Source organism: Periophthalmus magnuspinnatus, chromosome 22 (genome assembly GCF_009829125.3).
Source record: "Periophthalmus magnuspinnatus isolate fPerMag1 chromosome 22, fPerMag1.2.pri, whole genome shotgun sequence".
NCBI lineage: Eukaryota > Metazoa > Chordata > Actinopteri > Gobiiformes > Gobiidae > Periophthalmus > Periophthalmus magnuspinnatus.
The window spans coordinates 2,311,697-2,334,330 of record NC_047147.1 but is presented as its reverse complement, the minus strand read 5'-3'; the positions used below and the strand labels follow the sequence as shown (position 1 = coordinate 2,334,330).

At 42.1% G+C, this 22,634-nt stretch overlaps 1 protein-coding gene across 1 annotated transcript in view; it reads right to left on the bottom strand.

Moving 5' to 3' along the window:
* rps6ka1 (ribosomal protein S6 kinase a, polypeptide 1) overlaps positions 1 to 21,655 on the bottom strand; it is an 80,199-nt gene extending 58,544 nt beyond the window's left edge. Inside the window, exons 1-2 of the mRNA XM_033987877.2 lie at positions 21,085 to 21,655; positions 6,120 to 6,164 (exon numbers count right to left, since the gene is read on the bottom strand). Of these exons, the coding sequence (XP_033843768.1) occupies positions 6,120 to 6,164; positions 21,085 to 21,147 (108 nt within the window). The 5' untranslated portion in view covers positions 21,148 to 21,655. The remainder of the gene's footprint in view (positions 1 to 6,119; positions 6,165 to 21,084) is intronic.
* Positions 21,656 to 22,634: the final 979 nt, after the last annotated feature.

Sequence of the window (22,634 nt, the reverse complement as noted above, 5' to 3'; positions counted from 1 at the left end):
AACCCTGCCTATGGAAAACTGCATTTTCCCAAAGCCAAAAATGTTTACACAACGCTGTTGAAGCCTAGTCTCATTTCCACTGGTTCACTTTACACAGTGGTGACACTTGCACACTGTACCCGCTCCAAAGTGTGAGTGGTCCAAAGCAGACCCTGGAGCAGTACGGCATGGCTGCTCGTGTGGTTAAAGTGTCTCAACAGATGATTGGGCAAGAGAGGATGCAGCCTCAGAGAAAAACAAGAAGTAAAAAAGCAGATATAAATATAAAATACATTTTAAAAAATCTCCAAAGACAGACTTCATCTTGTTTTATACCTCTGCATTTATACCTCAACTTATATGGTGAACCAATATGTTTTGCAAAACAAAGTTATCATCAGCTGTTTCCTGTTTATCGATGCACAGCACATAAGCCAAAAGCATGCATTTACACAAAGAGATGCTAAAACATAGTGTAGAGGCAAAGAAGTGAAATAAACGCAGAAAAAACTGACAATAAACCAGAAGTACTTTTGTGTTTATGCAAACTTTAGCTTTAACCATGTCTCACAGTGCCACAAACTTGAAATTAATAAACTGCTTTTTGTGAACATCCGCTTTATAATTATGAATATAATTCAGATACGATTTCCATTTCATTTATTAAGAAAACTAGTCATGCTCGGAGTCACGCTCGGAGTCACGCTCGGAGTCACGCTCGGAGTCACGCTCGGAGTCACGCTCGGAGTCACGCTCGCAGTCACGCTCGCAGTCACGCTCGCAGTCACGCTCGGTGTCACGCTCGGTGTCACGCTCGGAGCATGGAAACACAACTCCACCAGAGGGAGCCACACCAAACAGACCTGAAGTGAACCGTACCAGTGGAAAAGAGGCTTATGTATCTACATAAATGCAGGACAATAAAGATCACTCAAACATGCATGACTCACTTTAAAATAACTGCAGGTGAGTTAACCATGACAGGAAATCATTCTAGAAGCTCCTATAAAATGATACTGTATAACAGGCCTCCTTAATGATAAAAGACTTTCCATAATAAAACATCTAGTCAATATTTACTGTGACAGGCCAAACAACACAATCAGCATAGCATTTCTGCTAGCAGCGTCTGCTAAATGTAGAGACCATGAAAAGCATTTTCCAATAGTCACATTTAACTTTGACATAAAAACACAAGGGCATGAAAGCGGTCAGTTGCCATGGTGACCATATGCTCAGCAGTTTTCATCCTGACTTAACCCTCGAAGCGCTGAATGATCTGGAGGTCAGCACAGGTCAAGTTCTTCAGTCCCTGCCCACACACTGCAGTGCAATATTTCAACTGAACAGTTACAGAGAACCAGGGGAGCGTACAATGTATGCACAGGAGGCTACGGTGGGCCAGGAGCGTCAACACCAGACATGGTAAACAAACTGGTCTGAACATACATTTGATGATTTAATTTATTTCATTTAAATAGGAGGTATTATGCAAAATGTACCATGTTATTAAGTTATTCCCTCATCAAAAAACACGCCTAAAGTGGTTTTATATATCATCCATCAATGTTTGATTCATTTTTTGATCTCTCCCAGGGACTATTGAAATCCTCCTCATGGTTTGGAGCACGAGCCCATGGCTCTTGTACAAGGCTCAGCTGTAGTGTATTGTATCTTGCTTTAAAGTGTAGAGACTTGGAGCATCAAAAACAAAAGAGTAACAGGGTTATCTATATACGCTATGTTAATGAATACCCCATAAAAATGTAATAAATCCATCCATTTTCTTCCGCTTATCCGGAGCTGGAAACACGGGGCAGCAGTTTAAATAGGGACTGCCAGACCTCCCTCATTCCTTAGATCAATATTATGGTTTAAAATGGACAAACAGTCAGAATGATCTAAGAGTGTGATAGACTTACAAAATACCATAAAAAATGCATATTTATACAGAGTGAGTGAGGGTGAAATAGCTTTACATTCTGTCACTAAAAGCCAAAGCACTTATAACTGGACAGATTAATGCTGGTCATCTCACAGGCAGAAGGCAACTGCCTGGTGCTGCGTGCCCCGGAGTGACCTCACACAGCTCAGGTACGGCTCTGATCACCTCATCAGTACGACTTTAGCAGACAGGGCAGCCTCTGGAGTCGCTGATTGGGATTTGGACCATTTACACTCCATTTGTCCATTTGAGCACTTTGGTCTGGTCAAGAAGAGTCAATTTTTCTACCAAAGCCTTCGTCTCTTGAGAGATGAGAAAGACATTAAAGTCAGCTCAGGCTTTTAGTGTGTATAATGTCATTTATGGTACATGGCTGTGACTTACTTTTAATTTGTCTGGAACCAAATAAGAAATAAATAATGGTTCCTGACGAGCATTTACCAAGAATGAGTAAAAAAGTTCCACAGCTCAGATAACAGTTCCAATACGATGGCTTTAAGCATCTGCTGCCACCCCATGTCCCAGGTACCACAGAAACTGAAAACTGCATTTATTTCCTTTAAACAAGGAATGTGCAGCTGTTTCTAAAGAAGCTACAGAGCAACTTTATGTAAATAAAAGCTCAAACATTCTGAGAGTTTGTGCTCCAACTACAATGAGTGAACATTTATCTTATTACATTAAATCATATGACAGACCAGGACTGTAACACAGGGGCCCACGTAACAGTGGTAGAAAGTGGTACTGCAACTGAAAGTTCCTTCACAACACGGACAACTACCATAACTGAGAGGTATAAGCACAAGAGATGAGGATACACAAGGCACTTAGTATTCATTATCAGTTTATGAGGGGTAAAGAGACATATTAAAGCCACATAATTAGACCTTAGTCAAATAGAGGGCGCTGTCAGACTCTGTGGGGCACTTATTGGAGATCCATGGGATTAGACTGACCCATGGACTGGACGGTATTCAGCACAAATCTCAATATTAAAAGGCAGTGTCTTCAAAGGCAAAGTCATAATGTGATGTGTGATCTGTTATACATTATGGTTTCCTGAGCAACTAAATGCATGCAAAGGTAAAATTTTAATATTCCATTGTCTCCATAAAGCCCTAAAGCACAGCGATTGTACACATTTCTTTAACTGTGTATATTTACTTCCTCCTCAAAATGAACATTACCCCCCCAAAGCTCCGATATGTCTCCATACACCTTGTCCAGTGCTCAAATGGCCATCTCTTCATGCAGCATTCACTGTTAGGGTAATACAACTTGCATTATTTCAAGCTATACTGAAAGAAATACCCAGGCTAGGCTGTCTAGAGTAGTTTATAAGGCCTGAAAAAATGTAGAACATGACCCTTAAAATCACACACTCTGTACCAGGTCACAGCACTTTTAGACCCCAGTTTGTTCTAAATAAACCACCTTATCCCTGTGTCCCGCTGGGAGCCAGCAGGTCACCTTCTCCAACACTTCAGAGGGCCAAAAAATGCAGCTCCATCAGCCCAGCCACAAAATGTAACAAACATCTTATTACTGCACCGGGCACTCTCCTGGGAAACAAAGCATGCTCCAGCTTTTTACATGTACATCTATATTCAATGTATCTGTGCTGCTAAATTAAACCATCAACATGAAAATATCTTTAGAAACGTTCAAATCTGCTGATTAAAATACACACAGACACATAGACACACTATACACACACTAGTGAGTGTGAGAGCCACATTCCAGGATGAAACATCCAAGATCCATAAGTACATCAAGGACAAGGCCCCAACAGATGACGTGCTCAATGTCTCAGAAAGTGGAGCGCAGAGGAAGAGGTGCTGGAGGAACCATCATGGGAGGACAAGCCCCTGATATCAAGAAATCCTACCAATGGACTGAGAAAGCTGGACTGAAGGACAGAGGCTCATCCTGGCTCCACAGAAGCAGGCCTTGAGCACCAGAGCGATAGAGGCCCAGATCTACCAAACCAGACAAAACCCAAGGTGTAGGCTGTGCAAAGAGGCCCCTGAGACAATCCAGCACATAACTGCAGGGTGTAAGATGCCGGCAGGGAAAGCAAACATGGAGCAGCATAACCAAGTGGAGCCATAGTGTACAGAGACATCTGTGCAGAGTACGGACTGGAAACCCTGAGGTCAAGGCGGAAACACTGACTCAGACTTTGTGCTTGTTAAACGTGGAGGAAACATCTCTGGCACTGTGTTAATGGGCCGCAGGACATGTGAGGACAGCGGTGTATTGACCCATGAATGATGCACAACAACTGTACAAGCTAGACAAGCTAAGCAAGCTAGTGATGCTATTATCTATCTGCAACAACATATAAAAACAACATAGTACTATTTTGATTATCAGAATTGTTATCTGGACCAGAAAAGCTGTTTTGACTCAGGAATGCACCAGAGGTGAACCAGGAATAAATATGAGGACTGACCTAAACTAGACCTGAATCAGGATTAAAGACATAGTCAGCAGACAGGAGCACAAGACAGGAGCAGAAGACAAAATCAGAAGACAGGGGCAGACGACAGGAGCAGAAGACAGGAGGAGAAGACAGGAGGAGAAGACAGGAGCAGAAGACAGGAGCAGAAGACAGGAGCAGAAGACAGGAGCAGAAGGCAGGAGCAGAAGGCAGGAGCAGAAGACAGGAGCAGCAGACAGGAGCAGAAGGCAGGAGCAGAAGACAGGAGCAGCAGACAGGAGCAGAAGACATTAAACATTTTCATTGGTGCCCCGCTCTATAATTAATACATCAAGAAGTGTCCAGACATTTCTCACTGGTTCACATAAACTACATCAATATAAGGAAAAATAATGAACTTTGAGTCAAATATTTTTACTGAGACTTGCACCATGTTAACACTTGGTCCAGGAGCTCAGCATAAAGCTTTCAGACTAGAGGTTAAGATCTTAAGCCCGAGCCCGAGGCCCGACCCGACCCGAATTTCGGGCCGGGTCGGGCCTAAAATGTCTATCATTACGTTCGGGTCGGGTCGGGCTCGGGCTTCTCTCTAGCGGAATTTTTTTTAAAATAAATATATGTTTATAAAAATGTATACTAAAACGATGTGTGGATACTAAATTTAGGAATACTTGTTATAAAAAAATAATTTGGATAAAACAGAGAAGGCTCTGTAAGGTAACTGCTATTTAACTACTAAACAGGAGCCGCAGAGCCAGAGCATACTCTGCGCACGTGAACGCCCCCTCTTCCCCTCCGCAAGTCTGCATCTATTTTGACCTGGTATCCCTGATATGGAGCAGCAAGAAGTAAAGGATAAACTAAAGACAGGGGAACTGAAAAGGCAAACACGCACCAGCAAGAGTGAGGTGTGGCTTCAAATTGATTGTTGAAAATGCTACAGAAACTTGCGTTGGCTTCGCTGAATGTAGTAAATGTGGCGCTTTGCTTTCATACGAGAGCAAAAAGACTGGCACCTCGACGCTGAGCAGGCATTTAAACAGCTGTACTGGCAAAAGTGATGATCAAACATCTATATTATCATTTGTCCCAAAGACCGCACCTCTTCACGCTAAGCAGGCCATCACAGACGAGTGCGTGCACTTTTGCTGTCAGGACCTTAGACCATTTTCAGTAGTTAGTGGAGAAGGTTTTTTATTAGTAGGCTTATTTTTACGCATGTTTAACTTTGTTTGGTTCTTTATTTTTTTTATTTATCCTCACAAATAAAATATGAAATTTCGGGTTTGCTTCGGGCTCGGGCCTGCAAATCAAGTTAATTGGTCGGGCTCGGGCTGGGTTGGGCTTTAATACCCGCGGGCCTGGGTCGGGTCGGGCTGGATTTTTTAGGCCCGATCTTACCTCTATTTCAGACAGCTGCCGACATGTGAGGCCAGATCTAGTCCCCAGAGAACCATCTGCGACACCACAAATTAATGAATCCACACGTCCCACTCACACACAGGAACTACGCAGCAAACTGCATTATGCAGCTCCTCTACCGCTCCAGAGCTGGAGATAGAGGTCTGCACAGTGTACGTTGGTGCATTTCTGCACATATGTTAAATGTGTGGAACATTCTAGGCAAAGTATGAGACTGTCTCCATGGAGATAAACACGTGGCGGACGCCTTACCAAGTGACATTGCCCAGCTGGAGCAGAGCTCGTCTCGATGAGTGTGGTGTGAGGTCAGGTGCATGCGTGAGTGTGTACCTTGTCCTCTGGAGCCACTCCATCCTCCGCGGTGCTCTGGCCATTCTGTCCAAAGAGAGAGCAGAAAACACAGTCAGTCAGGGGGACAGTGAATGCACCGTTGTGTGCAAATGTGCAGCTGACAAACATGTGCAATTGTGAGATTGGTTTTAGTTTTATTACTTTTGACACTGAGTTCCCCCTCTCCCTGCTCCCCATGCTAAGTCACTCTCCTTTCAGAGTGCCAACTCAACACAAGCAGCGAGCCTTCCACTAATTAAACTACTGCACATAGCATCAAGTGTACACTGCTCTTTCACATCTATTAAACATGTGTGCAGAATCACAGGTGATGTAAGCATGTGGGCTGAGCCTTGTACGATAGGCATGGGCTTGTACTCCAAAGTGTAAGAGAAATGTGTGGAAATAGGGCATGAGAGACATCACATTACTCAAATACACCTGTAGTGGTTTAATTACATGGTAGAAAGCCCAATAGAGTTGATAATACCCACTCCTTAAGATAAAACTGAACTGTGTGAACATAAAATACACAAAATAAGTTTGATGTTTATGTTCTGCCACACATTTGGACCGAAGGCTAATCATCTTGGCAAAACGTGATTAGGCTTACAAATCAAAAATAATTACTTTGAATAATAAGGTTTGTGAAGAGATTATTTGAATAATCTTGAACAAAAATGCATAATTTACCCCAAAGTTGCGTGTGCGTTTACTGGCCAGTGCCCTATTCATAACTGTGATCACGTTTAGATTACAGTGTGATTAGCTGCAGCGCCGTACTACTCCTGCCTCTGCAGATGTGAGTGCGATGGACCCGAAGAGCAGAGCGCGTGGGCGGACACAGCCATTGTATCCAGCACTTTGTTCCTGTAGCAGCAAACCTAATAACGTGGGCACTTCCCTTATCAGTGCACGAGGAGGGTAGACGTCAGTGAACAGCGATAGCCAGACGCCAGGTGGAAACTCAAACAGGTCGGTCATAGCAGAGAGAAGGGGGCACTGGAGTTACAAAGACGATTGCATTTTGATGACATGGTCTGCAGTCCGTCACTTTGAATGGCTTTTTTATGGCACAAAATGTAAATGAGGATAAATCACAGCAAATTCTGATGTATTAAAAATGGTGGTAGTGATTTATTCTGGTGATGCAAACAGATCAGCTGAACTATTACAATCCAGTTTTAATTAATGATGGTCCGATATGGATTTTTCTCAGCCAATACTAGGCCTGTCAAGATAAATACTTTATTGACTTATTGTTCAATACATGACACATGGAACAATACTTTTTATTGTGGTATTTTTTTTTCTGTGCACTAGTGAGAAAACTTTATTTGTCTGTACCACGATGATATCTGAGCTGTAGAGGCTGGAATTATGATTTTTTTATGATTTGTTATAGATAGAGCCAAGTTTAATTCATATATAATGATGCTGCAAATTTGTATGTGTATTTTGTTATAAATGCTGTTTTATGTTTACATTAATAATTTCATATTTAAAGATGTAATATTTGATTTATATACATAAGCTACATTTATTTAGTTGCATCAATGTTGGTGTTAAAATATCTTAGAACTGTTATTATTTAAGTTTTACTTAAATATGTCACCGTCACTTTAAGAGTGATAGCATGCACAAGGAAAAGAGCACACGCTTGGGAAACATGCTGAGTCGAGCCAGTGCATTAAGACGAGTAGAAGAGTAGTATTGTTTATTTTTGAGAATGGCTTGGTTTGATTACTTCTGTAAAAAAGGATTTTGTAAAGCTGTGAATTTTAATTTTGTACCTGTCTTTTTACAACAGAGTCGAGTGGAAATTATTTTTCTCTTCAATAAAAATACACAAGTCGATTTTCACCTATTGCGGGTTATTTCTGGAAGGTAACCCCCACGATAAACAAGCGACCACTATATTATCATTTATCGACTATGTTTACTTTAGCAACTTTAAAATTTGGCATCGACAGCCCTAGGTTGATGTCTGATATTTGTCTTGTTGTTATAGCCGCCAATATTTGCCAATACCAATATTAAGCTTTTAAAATCCAGTGAAGACCAAATTTATGTTAAGCCAAGTTAACAAATTAACTTGTTGCTTTATTAAAAATTAATAACAAAACAGATTTATCGGTGATATAAATTCATAGTAGAGTAGTAGAAAACCTGAAGGGGTTTTAAATGTCATCCATGTGTTTGAGTAATCTAGTGATCTCTCCTGGGCATGATTCAAACCCTGCTTATGGTTAGCTGTGCGACTCTGTATAAGGCTCAGCTCACAAACCAACGTCAGCCACGCTCACCCACGGACATTTTTCAGATATATACAAGAGCAGGATACAAAACAATACACTTTAAATTTATTAGAGAATTAGAGCCGATTTGTTTCCCCATTTGTAAACGTCTATTCACAGTATAGCCTAATGTGAATGCTTATAAAATACTCTGTCTGGCCAAAAAAAAAGTCACCACCTGGATTTAACTAAGCAAATGGGTATGAGCAGTCAGACTCTACCATCATCAATGCAACATATTGGTGAAAAATTAATGCAACACTGGATGGAAATAAATCTTGTGACATGCAGAAGCAAAATCAAAACAATGCCACGACGAATATGTGCCATAATCAAAGCTAAAGGTGGTTCGATGAAATATTGTGTGAGTGTGTGACCTTTTTTTTTTTTGGTGCTGACTTTTTTTTTTTTTTGCCAGGTAGTGTATATAGCAGCTACAAGCACAATCTTCTTTAATACCCATGATGCCCGAGACTTTGCCACAGACTGGAAACCATCACAAATACATTCAAAACAACATTGGGATTATTATGAAAGTTTATACAAAAACAATATACCCCTGGTCCTAGTATTGTCTACCCGCTCGTTCCTCCCTGACCCTTCAGTGGTTCACTTTCCTCTTCCCTCTAGGCTCCATGAACACAGACAGGACACGGGCATGTGGTGTCAGCCAGGAAAATGCTAGAGGAGAGCCATGCAGCACGGAGGAGAAGGAGGAGAGAGAGCCTTAAAAAACAAAGCAGGTTTACTGCTGTTGTAGGCCTTCAGACCACATCCTCACAGCCCATCAGTTTCAGAGCAGCCACGGCAGCACAAAGCAACAGATCAGAACCTTTCAGAGTAGTCATTCAGGAGATGTAAAAAGAGCTGTTACATTCTGGTACAACAAGGAAGTATAGAAGTAGAGAATTTTGGTCACCGTTTTTGCCATCAATCTCATCCAGTTGCTAACACTAGCAGGAGCGACCTCGAGGAAAAAAAGCGCCTGACTTGTCTGTTATTAATGTTCATATCTTGATTTACAGACACAATAGTGAAATAATAAAAAGGATCATGTAGAGCGGGTTAATATGAACATATAAAAGACGAGTTTGACAGCAGCAGTTAAGTCCTAGCGCCTCAAGCCAGTTACCATCAAACTGAAAATGGTTTCTGAATGGAGCTGAAACTCTTTCATTTCAAAACCATCTCTTGTTTTAAACTCTCCTGGACAAATGACACCATCTATATCACCCCTACTCTCCATTCTGTTATGCAAATGTGGCTGTGGAAATTTTGCCAACATTAACAAAAGCAAAAACAAAAACTTTTCTTATAAACTGTAAATGTGATAAAAATAATAACAATGTATGTGTTACAAAATTAAAGACATAGTATGTAACTTTTTTTCCTCCAAAAATAAAGTAAATAAAGGCATGTTTTTTTCATTCTTATTCATTTTGATTGCCTTAAAAAAAAACAGACAAAAGCTGCATCCTTACTGTGCGTGGGCTTGCATCTCCACAAACCTGACTTTTATTCGTCCTGGAGGAGGGCCTCCTCCTGCTCGTCTTCATGGAAAGTTTGCTCTTTTGGCTATAAGCAGAAAAAGCATAGTTCCATGGAGAATGCAGAAAGCAGTGTTAGACTTTTCCACCTCCAGAAAGTCACATACTATCACTTTAACTTTAACATAATGAGAGCTACATTCTGGCTGAGGTGAGCACTTCATTTGATATGAGTCATTGCTAATATACTTGTGAATGTTTTTTTTTTTTTTTACTTAGAAACTCAGAAAACATAACTACAAGGTCTAACCTTAGTGGATGAGTAAAACGCAGCATTCCCCCTACTTATGTCACATGTGCTGCCCATGTCCAACAGGGAAGTTCAATTATAAACCAGGAATAAACCGGGCAAGATGTTTGGCAAACCCTACGTTTCAGTGATGGGAGCATAGACTGTGGAAAGAAGTGGACTGAGTGAGTGTGACGTCACCCACAGCATTCAGCTCCAAATGTCGAGGTTAGCAGTTAGCGGATGATTTGGAGCAGAGATCCATATTTGGAATTTTGACCCCAGGTCTGTCTGGAGACCACTCGATTAAAGCCCCAAGGCAACAATAACATTCTGTGATTTAGTCTATGACAGTTAGATTTTTGCACAGCCATGCCATGGGTTGAATGTGCCCATCATTATCTGTGGTGCGGTCCTGCTCCAGCCGCACATGCTCAGCTCCACAACCCCCAACCCCCAAAGGACATTACCAAACAGCTCCATCGCATTCATACCCATGAAGCCTGAGCTGAGGAAATGATTGTCCACAAGTGGCTTCCAGATTGGTCAGACTGCTTCTCATTTCTCAGCAGACACCTGTTTGATCAGCCAAAGTCAACAGTCTCTGAGCGCTGACAGTGAGCAGAAGCTGTAACAGTTTAATTACTGCCGCGTTGCTTCGTATCCAGGCAACTACCAAATACAATAAGCCTGAATTGTATCAGCCTGCGCGCCTTTAATGTGCACAGCCATTATTGACAAAAGGCCCAGGTACTAATGTCAGTCGAAGGGCCGTACAAATGGACAAAAGCTTCTGCTGCTGCTGAACTGTTCCATTTGGGAGAGTGTTTTCAGACGGCACAAGAGCGTTTACATGGCACATCCCAGTCTAATGAATTAGGTGAATATTATGAATAAAGTCATCCAGGCAAGTAAAATAGCAACTACATGTTTCACATTGTCTAGAGGCTTGAGTTAAAGACAAGGGATGTTACAATTAGAATTATATAGAGGTATATCTAAATATTTTACATATACAAACAATATACTGGATATTGTGATTGTATTAAATTCTGAAGTATCAAAATGTTACAAAAAGTTTCAGACGTTGTTTTGCACATTTCGGACAGACTACTATAACACTGAGTAATTTAAAATTTTAAAATTAGCATTTTTATAACAGTTTCTCAGGATGCACCGGTCCAGCTTTTTCAGTTCTGATTACGATACTATGGGTTTGAGTATCTGCAGATATACAGTATGGCCTCATACCAGTGCAGAGACTGAAAATGATTTCCTTACTCTTATCTAATAAGAAAAAACTGATCCAAATGAGTTAAGCTGTTATTTAAGTAACTAACAACTTTATGTAAATAAAAGTTCAAACATTATGAGACCATGAGCAGTAAATAGTCTTGTTATATCAATTTATGTTTTGATATGTGGAAGCCAGCTACATTTTCAGGATTGGCACTAAATACCAGTATCAGATCAGTGCAACTGTTTCCCTCCCCCATTTTTTCATACATCTACACAGTTGACAACTACCTTGGTTGAGGTTCAAGCATCACACAAAAATAAATGGACTGTGTTCAAGATAATGAAGTTATACCCTGTTAATTTCATTTCCCTGTAGTGAAACCTGATCTCAAATCTACTCAAACTATCAAGCCGTATCTGAAATTGTATACTAGTTGTAGATTAACTTGTGAGGCAGGAAGCGTAGGAGCTCACTTTCTCAGTGTGACCTCAGGTTTGGAGTCATGCATTCACATGCCCACACCGTGCCTGGTGGTCACACCCAGGTTCACTGCACACTTTATGACGCACTTACTGCACACAGCACACACAAACGGACAACATTCTACTGACTTTGAAAGTGTGAGCCTTCATAGTTCCATGAGAAAAGAAAAAATGACAGATCCAGCTCGGTCAAATATTAACACTAGTGTTTGAGTTCATACCTGACAATAGAGAATAACTTATGCAGAGAAATCCCTAAAAACAAGTGATCAGACCCACAAACGTTTTTTTAGGAATTACGTTGTCAATGATGTAAAGGTATCTCAAAAAACACATGCACAGCTTCAGATGGAAACGAGAAGCAGCGTTTGTGATTTACAGCAGCTCAGACCAAATACATATTTGGTATCAACACCAACAGGATTTTAAAGACTACAGTCAAGTGGTAATATTTTTGGGATGTGGTGTGGCTGCAAAATCATGTAAAATGTTCCTTAACCCTTACAGTAAACAATGTAAAGATAGTGTATCCTCTTTTTTTATTAAATATATTAAAACATAATGTAGATTGCAAACTTGTTAGGCACAGCCCCCCAGATTCCATATGGTATAATAAACACCACAGGCATGATTACACAGTAACAAAGCACTGACAGCAGCCATCGGAGAGGAGGGCCAAGCCTGGCATCCAACACACTGGCCACATTCCTGCTGTTAACCCTGCACATACCAAGATTATACACCAGAAGTAACCACAAACAAAGATGAAGGCCAAAAGCTGTCCATTTCACAACCACACAAGAAACTGAACACAAGTTATTTCCATTTGGTATTTTAAAATCATTGTTAAACACACAAGCAGTGATTATGGAACTGCTTACCTTCCGTACTCTCTGTAGCAGAACAGACCTGAGCACAGACCTGAGCACAGTGTAAGTGTAAAAAGTGACTGCACCCAATATGAATTTTAGTGAAATATTCCTTGTGTGTCATGATATTTACACACAGAAAGGCTGTAGACATGCATTCACTGGCATTGAACTATCCTCTACAAAACAGCTATAATCAAATGTGTTTTCTCATTGGAGAGAACCAAAGATTTTTTTTTAATGACATTCCATACATTTGCGTTGAATTTAAGTGTCACCTCTCTGTTGAGTGATTCAACCTGGACAACTATAGGTTTTGAATGAGAATGTGGATCATCCTACAGCCTGCTTTTTACATGGGCCTCTGCAAATCTTCTACAAAGTTACGACTATTTATGTAGAACTTTTTACCACTCATCATTGTATTTAGCTTATAAATGTAATTAGTGCTGGGCGATACATATCGTTGGGACGATAGAAAAGTGTCTATCGTGCCATTTCTCTTCTATCGTTTCTAACCTAATTTTATCAGTTATTACACCAAATATATCATTAAATAGCCTGTGACGATCGTATGGGTGTTGTCTTGTCACTATGCATACTCTAAGTTTATCTATGTGAAAATAAAGAAGAATAATATGAGAATTTTTGCAAAGAAACTCCATCCTGTGGTTACACTTGGCCATAAAAGCAGTGTGAGTCCAGCTCAGTTCCACGTCTGAAAGCCGACATTGTAGAGCCTACTACTGTTTTAAAAATGTACATAGTTATAGTATAATTCATTTCATTTAAAAATATATATTCTAAAATAATATTAGCCATTAATTTATATAATAAAAAAAATCTAAACTTTTAAAATTTTTTCAATATGTTTAGGAATCATTTGGTCGATAAGAGCGCGTCTGCAGTGTTTGGGATTGGCTGATCTACCAAACACTAGAAGCAGTAAGGTTATTAGGTCAATACTCAGCTAATTATAGATGCTAAATCTAGTATTAAAATCAGTATTGAGATGTTTGTTTAGTATCAAAGGGAGGTTAAATGTTTGTACCGTGAGAACATTCAAAGTGAAACAGCTCAACACACAGACAAAACTACAGACTTAAACAACGCATTTAGCCCAATCATACGCCAGCTCGTAACTGCACACACCTTCAATATAAACGTGAGTTCAAAGTGTACAGGACGGTGCTAAAGACTAGAATAAACAGCTTGTTGAAATAGGCAAAACTTGTTTCGCCCATGGCCCATCTGCGAGGACAACAACGGCACGCTCAGCCTCATCACATCCACTCGCTCGTCCTCGGGTGTGTGATACATACCATCAATGTCCACCAGGAGCAGACCACAGATGTCAATGACACGGCTTTCAACACTAAGGAATAGGCTCAACGCACATTTTGATACATGATAATAAAAACACTGTTTTAAAGAGGGTGTATTACACTTCTTTCAATATTAACTGCTAAAATGTGACATATTTAGGCCACAGTGTTAGCTTTTATTGTTTGAAAATGCTATATTTGCTGAAAACTACATATAAATCAACATGTTTAATAAGTTTCACTTTTGTTTTTGACTCTATGGGTCCCCCCTTCCTTTGCTCTCTGCACTAAGTCACCCCCCCTTCATAGCACAGCAAAATGCATTTTGCTAATGAAACTACTGCACATCACATCAGGTTAAAGAAGTTGTAGTGTATTGTTTGGTGTCATACATTTATATATTTAAAAATAAAGATAATATCAATAAAGATAAATTTGCTCAAAATTGCCAAGCAAAGGACAGAATTGTACTGCCAACTGTAAGGAGGCTTCGACTAGTGTCCTGGAGATCGATTACTCAATCATGCAAGGATGACATATTTTATGTTTTGGTTTTTTTTTTATACATTTTTTTGATGAGTGAATTAGAAAGCTAAAAAAGTCAATTTTGCAGAATACCCCCTTCTTTAAACAAAACTGTCATTTTCAACATAAAATAATCAAGGTAAGACCAAGACAATTCCAAAACTATTAAGAAAATTGCTACAGTATCAATACTGATACTACTTTTAGTATTGTTTTCTTTTTTTAATAAATGTTACACTAATCCTGGCAACATTACCATCAAGCAGTCGTATTTTTAGACACATTCTCAAAGTTTGGGAATGAAGGCAGGAGCCATAGAAGACTTGTGTGATGACACAGTTAGCAGTGCAATCTGTTGGGCTGCCGTGGGCGCTTTCACAAGTGTGACACGTACAGTGGAACCAGGGCAGGCCCACCCGCTGCCTTGCTCTGCTGTAGGAGAACACCATACATGCATGGCAGGAGCAGGCCTGTCACGATAACAAATTTTGAAGTACAATATATTGCTGAAGAAAATATAGACAATAAGTGATAATACTGAATGTCAATGTGCCACTCACACCATCCATTTTCTAAGCAGGGACTCCCAGACTTCCCTCACCCCAGACACGTCACCACTCAAACTTAAAGCAGGATTTCCCCCATAGAACTTTTCTATATGTACAGTAATGTTAAGGAACACGGGCTGCAAAAAAATAAATGAAACACTTCATGCGTCAGATATTTATTCAACACTCTACAGCTTAAATCTAATCATATGACAGAAGATAACAAAACATTCCCCACTAGTACTGAGAAAAAGTACCCTCGATAAATATCATTCAATACATGGCACATGGAACAATTCATATTGTAATTATGTCTAAGTAGGAGCAGGGACATTCACTGTAAACGACCAGCTGATGTGTCCACATTTTAGAAGTGAATCGTAACAAACTATAAATCCTTTAGTTCAGAGAGGGGGGATTAGATGTCTATGGGATGTGAACAGCCAACACATAAAGAACATCACATGTTCACACCCCCTTCAGAACACTTAACCACTGCACAGTGCATCAGGTTTATCAAATTGTAGTGTAATGTTTTGTATCATGCTTTTGTATTTATGAAAAATGGGTGACGGGTGACGTCGGCTTGTGATCTGACTTTTACATCGAACTGATAACCATAAGCAGGGTTTGAATAGGGCCTGGGAGAGATTGCTAAATGAAACAAACAGCATGGAAGACATAAACCCTCTTCAGGAATGTTTCTGATGAGGGAATAATGATATAACATTGTACAAAGCAGCACACAGTCAATTTTCTTTAAGATTTGGTTCACAAACTTAAGAAATTAAGATTGTGGCTGTGTCATTTCAAATGGGAACTGTCAGGTCTTTTTAATATTAGTCTAATTTTTAAAGTTACTAGGTTAAAGTTTAAGGCTAAGGTTAGCTTGTATTTTCCCACTTAGTAAAGCCCAATTTAATCTGTGGTGACAGTTGGGCACCTTGCCATTTTTTATATACAGATATCGAGTAGGCCATCGGTGCTGAGAAAACAGTCAACTCAGGATAAGGAATTGTCTTAAACTTGTGCAATCTCGTACGTTGCCGTTCTTTATCACACTCCTCAGCCTTCCCGATAAAACAGATTAGCAAAATGAATATATTCCAGATTATTTCTTTGATGAAGATGTTTTAGTTCTGGTTCCAGCAGAGCCTTAACTTCTCTTTCAGTATAACAGGCATACCAGGCACTGACAGAAAAATGAAACTTGGACTAGGTTTTGTAATAATAACAAACATTTTAAGCAAAACCAGGATAGAATATGAGTTTAATAGCAAATTCATCCATCAAATTATCAGCTCCTCTCTTGCTCAATTTTAAAATATGGGCAGTTTAGTAAGTGGAGATGTCAGAAGGTTTAATTTGCCACCTCAGGCTGGGATTTAATAAATTAATCTAACATTTCCTAATCAGCAAGAGGCAGCTTTGTGTGAAACCAATCTGGGATTGCCATCATTTGCTGAATCTTCTGTACAAAGCCCTACACGAGCCTACAACCATGTGACGTAATAATAATGTGCAGTGAATACATTACCACCTAAGTCCAACAAACGTACATAATAACATAATAATCCCCAAAACTCCTGTAATAATATTAAACCATCATTTCAAACTAATCTGAAAATATTTGGAAAAAAAAGGATTGATGATTAATGGATTAATCAATGAATTACAAGCCATAATGAATTTGCTTAATAAACAAATACAATGTACAAAATCAAAGTAAAACATCGTGGATCTTGGCTATTAGATGTTTTCATCACATACATAGAGCTCAATTTACTGACACAAGAATCACAAAAGAACGTTAATGATGATGAGTCCAGTTTTCTTACTTTGACAGTAAATAAATGAATTGTGATGCAAATATAATAAAGAAGCTGCTCAACATGATTTGTGAAAGGTCAAAGATCATTCTATTGAACATGACGTTGCACAATCAACCACACGTCGTCGTGCACAAACCTCGAGTTCCCCATTTTCTATTGCCCTGTACTCTGTAATCTGCACTGGGACGAGCAGTCAGTCAAGTGTGGCTAAGCAAAGCACAGTGAGCCACAGCACGCCATCATGAAAGAGCTTAGATAACAAGGGCTGTTAAGTAATACACTCACACACCTATAGCACCAGCCTTATGGTCCACAGTTTGGGAGATTAGTACAAATGGGCTCAAGTTTCTACTGAAAACATGCTATTGCACTGCATGCATGACAGAAATGTACTTTTTTGTTATTAAAACATTTAAAAAGACAGATGTACTAAATTCTGACTCAGAGAATATTATAAATAAAATCTAACCTAACTTATTCTGTCAAAAAATATACTAAACAATCACAGTAACAATATTCCATCCCTTTTCTTTCTCTTATCCGGGGCCGTGTCACGGAGGCAGGAGTTTGAGCAGGGAGGCCCAGACTTACCACTCCACAGACACTTCCTTCAGCTCTTCCGGGAGGATCCTGAGGGGTTCCCAGGCCAGCTGAGAGACATAGTCCCTCCAGCATGTCCTGGGTCTCCCCCAGGGACACCTCTCCTGGGAGGCGTCCAGGTAACAATATTGCATTTTTTCTCATATTGGCAGCACTGAAGTAATGCGACTTCTCCAAAACAGCACTTAACAATCCCATATAGAATGCCTTATAATGCCTTTGGATCAGACATGTTGGTAGAATCCAGTGGAACACAGAGCTGTGAAGTCAGTTGATTATGGCAGACAAGTCCTCCAGCTCCTCTGGTGGAACCCCAAGGCATTCCCGGGCCAGCTGAGAGACATAATCCCTCCAGCGTGTCCTGGGTCTTCCCCGGGGCCTCCTCCCGGTGGGACATGTCCAGAACACCTCCCAAGGGAGGCGTCCAGGAGGCATCCTGAGCAGATGCCCGAGCCACCTCAGCTGGCTCCTCTCGACTTGTAGGAGCAGCGGCTCAACTCCAAGTTCCTCCCGTGTGACCGAGCTCCTCACCCTATGCCTAAGGGTGCACCCAGTTACCCTGCGGAGGAAACCCATTTCGGTCACTTGTATCCGCGATCTTGTCCTTTCGGTCATTACCCAGAGCTCACGACCATAGGTGAGGGCAGGAACATAGATTGACCGGTAAATCGAGAGCATTGCCTTTCGACTCAGCTCCTTCTTTACCACAACAGACCAATACAGCGACCGTATCACTGCAGACGCTGTATCAACCCGCCTGTCAATCTCATGCTCCATCCTTCCCTCACTCGTGAACAAGACCCCGAGACACTTGAACTCCCCCACTTGAGGCAGAGACTCCCCATCCACCCAGAGACGGTAAGCCACCTTTTTCCGGTCGAGAACCATGGCCTTGGATTTGGAGGAACCGATTCTCATCCCAGCCGCTTCAACCTCAGCTGCAAACCACCCCAGTGCCTGCTGCAGGTCCTGGCTCGATGAAGCCATCAGGACAACATCATCTGCAAACAACAGAGATGAAATCCTGTGGTTTCCGAACCAGACCTCCTCCGGCCCCTGGCTGTGCCTAGAAATTCTGTCAATAAATATAATGAACAGAACCGGTGACAAAGGGCAGCCCTGGCGGAGTCCAAAATGCACCGGGAACAGGTCTGATTTACTGCCGGCAATGCAAACACAGCTCCTGCAAAGAGCCCCTGACCCCATACTCCCAGAGCACCCCCCAAAGGACACCACGAGGGACACGGACGAATGCCTTCTCCAGATCTACAAAACACATGTGGACTGGTTGGACAAACTCCCATGAACCCTCAAGGACCCAATGGACAGTTTAGAGCTGGTCCAGTGTTCCACGAACAGGATGAAACCCACACTGCTCCTCCTGAATCCGAGGTTTGACTATCGGTTGGATTCTCCTCTCCAGTCCCTGGAATAGACCTTATCAGGAAGGCTGAGGAGTTTGATTCCCCTGTATTTGGAACACACCCTCCGGTCCCCCCCTTCTTATACAGAGGGACCACCACCCCGGTCTGTCAATCTAGTGGCACTGTCCCCGACCGCCATGTGATGTTGCAGAGACGTGTCAGCCAAGACAGCCCCACAACATCCAGAGACTTGAGGTACTCAAGACGGATCTCATCCACCCCCGGAGCCTTGCCACCGAGGAGCTTGCCAACCACCTCGGTGATTTCAGCCAGGGTGATGGACGAGTCCGCCTCCGGGTCCCCAGTTTCTGCTTCCTCCTCGGAAGACATGACGATGGGATTGAGGAGATCCTCAAAGTACTCCTTCCACCGCCTGACAACATCCCCAGTTGCGGTCAGCAGCTCTCCACCCACACTGTAAACAGTGTTGGTGAAGCACTGCTTTCCCCTCCTGAGGCGTCGGACGGTTTGCCAGAATCTCTTTGAGGCCATCCGATAGTCCTCCTCCATGGCCTCCGTGAACTCGAACTTGCTCAAACTAAACCTAAATTTACCCCAGACTCAAATTAGACCAGCCTCTTGCAACAGGCCCTTTAAATATCCGGAAATCACTTTTTTCATCAAGCCTCACAAATTTTCTATGGGAGCCAATGATCTGTGATATCGCATAAACAGAACCGCAGATTTGAGGTCAGCTGCTAAATTATTCAGCCTTTTCATAGTGCATAAGGCCTGTAAATTTTGCAGGTTCTTCCCATGTCTGGGCACTAGATTATGTCCATCAGTGATGTAGGCTGCAGTATAAATCCTGTGTGTGCCACAGCTAAGGTACTCCAAGCCTCCATCAAGATCTGGGTCCCATAAACTTCTTTATGGACAATAAATTATTGACCTTATTTGCAACTAAATTGCACTTTCTTTGTGGCGACACTTCAGGTTAAGCAGGAATCCCATTCATTTCAATGGAGAATTTCAGAAAAGTTTTGCCATTAAAATATGAAATAAAGGTTAATTCGTGGTAGGTTAGGTTAATTTGTGTAAAATGTTCAATGTTCATGTAGCACCCTACAGCAACTTCCAGAATAAGGTGACTACTTTGACCTTAAACCAACAGCCTCCTGTCTATTTTTTTGGTACAATTATTTGATTAAACAGAGACTATAATACTTGTGTGTTAAACATGTGTAAATGAAACAAAACACACCTCCAGGTCTGTTTGTAATAATGAGGAAACAACATTCGAACAGATCAGAGAATAGATTAATATGGGCCCTTTAAAGAGAATAGTGTAATATGGCCCTTTAATGCTTTCACAGTTAAACAACCTTGAGTGGAAAAACAGGAGAGGATATTATAGGCCACTATGTTTAGAAAAGCAGCAAGGCTAAGCCTGCTTTTCAACAGAAAACAGTCATCATAACACACATTAGGCTCATGTACTGGGCAACTCAAGCAGGTATGAAAGTTGCTGTTAGACTTCATCCTTCCTGATCTTACTCCGACAAGATACAGCCCAAATCTCCAAAAGGTTAAAAAGAAAGAGTCTGTTCCCTTCCCAAACATGTAGTGATTAGAGGGATTGAATTATGCAAACACCAGCTGTGGATCTGAAATAGTAAAAGGAAATGAAGCACCTGGCAGCAGCTCGGGGGCAGGTAAATCTAGGTAAATCTCTGTATGTCAGGCACACTCCCCAACTCTCTCCTTTAACTGCGTTTCATGAGGCACATTGTCACAAGTTTAGAGACCAGTGGAATCAAACGAGCTTTTGGTCCAACATAGAGCTTTAAAGCTTCATAAACCGCACAGACCACAGCACCCTGACAGCGGCACCCTGACAGCGGCACCCTGACAGCGGCACCCTGACAGCGGCACCCTGACAGCGGCACCCTGACAGCGGCACCCAGACCCCGGCACCCCGACCCCGGCACCCCGACCCCGGCACCCCGACCCCGGCACCCCGACCCCGGCACCCAGACCCCGGCACCCAGACCCCGGCACCCAGACCCCGGCACCCAGACCCTAGCCCCAGGTGGAGTGAGCATACCTCCGTCTCCAGCTGCACTAGTTCCATTGTGGGCCATGGCTCGGCAATTTGTGCAAGAGGCATGTTTCCCTCTCCTCCAGCTCCTGAGTCACTTCTACCTCAAAGTGTGAACTTCCCAGCTCCGGTTCACTGTTCGGTGTTGCCTTTTCCTTCCTCTGCGCGGGGAGGACAATAATACGGGCTTCTTCACACTTCTGTTCCAAAGAGAGGACACTGCCAACAGGAAGAAGCGGCTGTGAGTAATCCTGTGTGGACTGGAGTCTGGATAAACGGATTACTCCAGGCGCGCAGAGGAGCAGCCGCAGGTAAGAAGGAGCTGTGTGCTGCTCCTGGACACTCGGCAGAGTCCAGATTGATCCCCTCCTCCCGTGCACGCGTGGCTCTCTGTTCCGTCTCGCGGTGTCCGTCGTGTGTCCGTGCTGCAATGCGCGCGCGGTGGAGTGAGCGCGCTGTGCTGGTTTTGCTCTTATAAAACAGGACGTGTTCAGAGACGCACTCGCCCGGGGCACAGCGCAGCGCGTGAGGCTGTGAGAGCTTTTGACTTGTGTAGTACAAGCTCCAAACACGAGCTGCTATTGGTCCCCCCTCCTCTTCCTTTACGCACTGATCCGAGCTCCGTGCGCGCGCCCCCCGCTGGAGGACAGTGTAACTGCAAATACGTCATACCCGCACGAGCTGGAGTGTTATTTATGAACGGAGTGAGGTCTGTGCGGAGTGAGATCTGTGGTGTAACAGCGGGACAGGCGGATATGGAGCTGGACCGTGGCACGGGTTTACTGCAGCTGGCTGTGGTGTTTTGGTTTTGGAGAGTAAATAAGCTTTTTGTAATTTAAGCAAAGAAACCCTAAAATTAAACAAAGCAAGCCTACTACATCGTATTTAAAGCTATGCTGTGGAACATTCCAGGTAAAGCAATAACATCTAGAGTCACGTGACTTGTCATGATAACACAGTTTGAAGCATGATATACTGCTGCAGAGAAATACTGTGATAAACAATAATACTGAAACTAGTACTGTCCCAGTAAACATATTTAAATATAGTTTAATTAAAAGGCCTGCACTGCAACAAATCAGCAGCAGAATAAACTCATAATGTGGCACAGAAGTTACTTATTGTTCCAGCTACAGCTGAAATCTGAAGTTATTACATAAAATGGCCACTGCCTTCCTCTCTCCTCAGTCCACATGTGCGTGTGCATGTACATGTGCATGTGGTCTGAGTAGTCGTCACGATGGCAGTGGCCTTCTGTTTGTGCTCATAATGCCGCTGCCTCCTCTCTACTCAGTCCACACATGCGTGTGCATGTGCATGTGTGTGTGTGTGTGTGCATGTACGTGTGGACTGAGGAGTAGTCACGATGGCAGTAACCTTGTGTTTGTGCTCATAATGCCGCTGCCTCCTCTTCCTCAGCTGGCTCTTGTGCCTCATTCACCAGTCTTCACTCTTGCACCGTTACCATTGGCAACAGCAGAGCATCTGACTGCTGCACAGTGTGGAGTCACAGAAAAAGAAGGCTGCTGATGTTAAAGAATATGATGAAAGTGGAT